We start from the raw sequence: 4,311 nt of genomic DNA on the forward strand, positions 1-4,311 counted from the left end.
CGGTGGGGCAGGGTGCTGCTGAGAGCAGGGTGACCTTTGTGGCTGGGCTGCACGAGTGTGGCAGCAGCCTGCAGGTGAGGTGGGATGCTGGGCTGAGGGGCTGCTCCATCTGGGGTGCTGGTGTGCAGGGAATGGTCCTTCCTCTGGGTTCTGAGCAGTGCTGGGTGGGTCAATGGGAATGGCTGGAGAGGAATGTGCTGTCATGCTGCCCAATTCTTCTTGGTGAAGGTCTTGGTCCTAGAAGTGACCTTCTGAAGCTGATGTCAGGATTTGGGGTGAGGAGAGGCTCACCTGGTTGCAGCAAGTCTCCAGTGAGTGGTGTGTGGCCATAGGAGAGCTGGTCTTTGGAGTGTGGGTGCTACCCTCAAGCCCTGGGTGAGGTGCACACAGAAGAGCAATCAAGGCTTGTGGTGGTTTCAGGGCTGAGAGAGATGAAATGGATGCAGGAGTAGCTGGGAGAGGTGGGCAGAGGTTGAGAGTGCAGTGAGTGTGTGTGGGGGAGTTGGGCAAGGGGCTTGCTGGGAACTTGGTGACCTCCTGATGAGGAGAGGAGAAGGGCTGCCTGGAGGTGGTGTGGCCTAGTTGAGCTGTGGGAGGAAGCTTGAGGACCTCTGGTCCTCCAGCCCCTGCCCACCTGCTGTGGGTGCTTGCTGGAGTGGCCATGTCCGTGAGCCTGACCTCCACCAGGACTGGCACCTCGTTGGGATGCCATCAAAGCTTCATGGCACCCTGTGTGTGCTGGGTTGGGAATGGGGAAGACAGCCTGTTGAGCTGATGGACCTCTGTGTCCTAGCCCAGTCAGTGCTGGGTGGCTGATGGTGCTGAGGTTGTGGTTGACTTGGAGCTCTCCCAAACCTTCCTTCCAGCTGACCCCTGACTCCTTGATCTACAAAACCAGTTTGTCCTACAAGCCTACTCCTTCTGGCAACCTGGGGATTGTAAGGACCAACCCTGCTGTGGTTCCTATTGAGTGTCACTACCCCAGGTGAGGATCTGGGGGCTGTGTCTGTGCTCCTGTGGAGGCGAGGTGAGGGTGGACTTGGTGTGTCAAGGCTTGTGTCTTCTCTTCCCTTTAGGAAGGGCAATGTGAGCAGCCACGGTGTGCGGCCCACGTGGGCTCCCTTCCGCTCCACCCTGTTGGCGGAGGAGAGGCTGACGTTCTCCCTGCGCCTCCTGACCGGTGGGTGCAGCCCCCACAGCCCCGTGTCCCTCAGGTCCCTGCTCCTGCTGGGTCTGGGCCACGGGTTGAGCAGCCAAGGAGAGCTGTGAGCTGGGCTCCAGTGCAGCCTTGCAGGAGGGAGACCTGGGGCTGCTGCTCAGAGAAGAGATGGCCTGAGGGAAGGAGGGACGTTGGGAGGGCCATGTGCTGTTGTCCCAAGTGACCTGTAGGCTTGGCTCTGCCTTCCAGATGACTGGAGCACTGAGAGAGTCTCCAATGGCTTCCAGCTGGGGGAGAGGCTGCACCTGGAGGCTGCTGTGGCTTCTGGGGGCCATGTCCCCCTGAGGCTCTTTGTGGATGAGTGTGTGGCCACCCTGAGTCCCGACAGGACCTCCTCTCCCCGATATGCCTTGATTGAGCTTGGCGGGTAAGGGGTGTGCTGGGGTCCTGGGGGTGCTGCTGGAGGTGGCCGGCATGTCTGTGACTCTTGTGGCCCTGGGGCAGGTGCTTGGTGGATGGGAGATCAGAGGACAGCTCCTCAGCCTTCATCTCTCCAAGGCTGAGGCAGGACACGCTGCGCTTCACAGTGGATGCCTTCAAGTTTGCAGGAGATGAGAGGAACTTGGTGAGATGTGGTGCCTGCCCCTGCTCCCCCAGCATGTCCAGAAGCCCTGCTGTTCTGCTTGGACAGACCTCATGACCCTTGGCTGTGGGTGTCCTGTCCCTTCCAGATCTATCTCACCTGCCAGCTGAAGGTCTCCCCAGAGGACCAAGCCCCAAGTCCCTGGAACAAGGCCTGTTCCTTCAACAAGGCCAGCAGCCTGTGAGTAGCTGGTGCAGGTGGGGAGGGGACCATCCTGGAGAAGACAGGCTTAGAGGTGATTCTGTTTCAGCTGGGCTCCAGTGGAGGGCACAGGAGACATCTGCAGCTGCTGTGAGACAGGCAACTGTCCATTGCATGGAGGATACTCCCAGAGAATCCACTCTCCAGCCAGGTGGTCCAGGAGGCGCTTGAAGAGAGACATCCCTTCCAAGCAAGGTAAGGCTCTGTGTGTCCAAACTGTCCCCTGGAGGCAGGCTGACCCTCCAGGCTGGGATGGCCAAGGTGCTGGAAGAGCTTCAGCAGATGCATGTCCTCTGAAGGAGAAGCCAAGCTCTTCTCTGGTGTCCTTGTTCAAGTACCAGAGTCTGGGTGTCCTTCTGTTTGGAACTACCAGAAAGCTGCTCTGGCAGGGTCTTCCCTCCTGTGAGCCCTGAGATGCAGATGAAGCAGGAGTTCCCCCCTTGGTGATCTCATTCCTGTCCATCTCTTGTCAGGTGGATCCTCCGTGGTGGCAGAGGCTGAAGTCTCCCTTGGACCACTAGTGATCCTTGATCCAGCTCAGGAATTGTGGACTTCCTCAGGAGGTCCTGCCCCAGTAGGGAAGACCCCACCTGGTATGTGTTCTGTCTTGTTTGGTTTGACTTGAGGTGCCTTCAGGTGTCAACTGCCAGGTGACTCCAGGTTGATGTAGTCATGAATCCCCCCTGATTTCCAACCTGGACAAGTAATTACCAGGATGATTACCCAAAGACACAGTGTTTTTTCTGCCCAAAGCTGCCTGATGGATGGTGGAAAATCATTGAATGTGGAGTAAGTGCCTCGTTTTCCCTCTTCCAGGTGCTGCTGAAGGTCTTCCTGTGCTGGTCCAAGTTGCTGTTCTCATAGCGGCTGCTGTGTTGACCTTGATTGCTCTTGGTGTGTTCCTCTGGTGCAGATGATGCAGCTGCCCTCCTGGAGTGTCTCTGTAAATGCCCAACTGTAATAAATGGCAATGTTTCATTCATTGCCTTGTGTCTTCAGTGTGGTGGAGGGACAGCAGTCAGGGTTTGCTCAGGTGAGAGTTGGGGCTGTGCTCATGCATTGTCTTCCAGGTAAGCTGGTAAGCTTCTACCAGTTAGAGGACAAATAGTGATATCTAGTGATTCTCCCATTGTCAACAGACTCTTTTTTGAAATCTACAGGGTGGGAGGAATCCCATGTTCAGTAGGTATGGAGTTATCACCTAGTTTGTCATCTCTTTGCAGCAGCCTTGGGGACTCTGTCCCTGGTGTGCTGGAGGAGCTGAGCCATGGGGCCCAGGAGTCCTCATCATACTTGCATGGAGTCAACATGCCTAAGACAAGCCTTAAAGCTCTTTGAAATCACTCTCCTTGCTCTGTGGCTTTCTCTCCTGCACAACATAGGCTTATTCTCACCTCTTGACTTAAGCTTGAGGTGTCTTCTGCCTGGTGTGGTTCAAGCTGAGTATGAACTCTTGCTGTCTCAGTTCCTGATGTGGTGAGTTTTCCACCAGTGGTGCTTCTCAAGAGGTGGAGTAAGAGATGTTTCTCAGAAGAGGTTTACTTACCCTGGGCTGTGTGCCACTTGCAGGCCCATGCCCCAGAGGACACCCTGGGAGTGATGGTCACCTCTAGGCCAACCTGGAGGCTGTGGGATTTTCTTATCCCATGGCTGGAGGGCCGCGTGCTCTGAGGTCCTACCTGGTGTAAAGGTTATCTACGTGGCTGTAAGGTGAACTACTTGACTTATTTCATGGAGTGCAGGACCCTGTGCTCCTGGGGGAGCACAGCAATGGGGGCAGGTTCCTTGAAGAACAAGTGGGGCTTGGTTGGTGCTGGTGACCCTCCTGGGCTTTGCAGGGAGAATGCCCAAGGCTGTTGTCTCCCCTCCATCCTTCTGATCTGAATGAACTTATGCCTCGTGTTCTTGCTTTTAATATCCTGGGAGGAGTGAACAACCTGGTGTTTGCAACAGCCTTTTCTGAGCTGAGGAAACTGCTCTTGGCTGTGGGTAAAGAGTAAAAAGGGGGCAAAGCTGCAAGGCTGGTTCAGAGCGGTGACAGTAGCTCTCATGTGTTTGGTCCTTTGCTTTTGCCTCTTAAAAAAAAAATAAATTGCTGCTGCTAAAGGCATTACTGCAATTCTAAAAAAAAATTGCTGCTGCTAAAGGCATTACTGCAATTTGGCAGCTGAAGGCTGGAAAGCAGCTCTTCTGCCCTGAAGCTCTCGGGCTGCTGATCCCCTGGCTGTTGGGATGTGGTCTAGTGATGCTGCTTCTCCTTACAACTGAGCAAGGTTTTTGTGGCTCCAGACCTGCAAAAGAACCTTCC

General features: G+C 55.2%; 1 protein-coding gene across 1 annotated transcript; it reads left to right on the forward strand.

Moving 5' to 3' along the window:
- Window positions 1-11: 11 nt before the first annotated feature.
- LOC106896574 (zona pellucida sperm-binding protein 3-like) lies at window positions 12-2,950 on the forward strand (the record flags this gene model as incomplete). The annotated part of the gene is given in 9 exon segments (XM_014956668.1): window positions 12-74; window positions 867-985; window positions 1,077-1,180; window positions 1,409-1,586; window positions 1,664-1,784; window positions 1,891-1,982; window positions 2,053-2,198; window positions 2,477-2,596; window positions 2,820-2,950. Coding segments are annotated over 9 exon segments (1,074 nt in total), but the record flags the coding sequence as incomplete, so codon positions are not given.
- Window positions 2,951-4,311: the final 1,361 nt, after the last annotated feature.

The sequence above is a fragment of the Calidris pugnax genome, unplaced genomic scaffold (assembly GCF_001431845.1).
Source record: "Calidris pugnax isolate Ruff unplaced genomic scaffold, ASM143184v1 scaffold265, whole genome shotgun sequence".
NCBI lineage: Eukaryota > Metazoa > Chordata > Aves > Charadriiformes > Scolopacidae > Calidris > Calidris pugnax.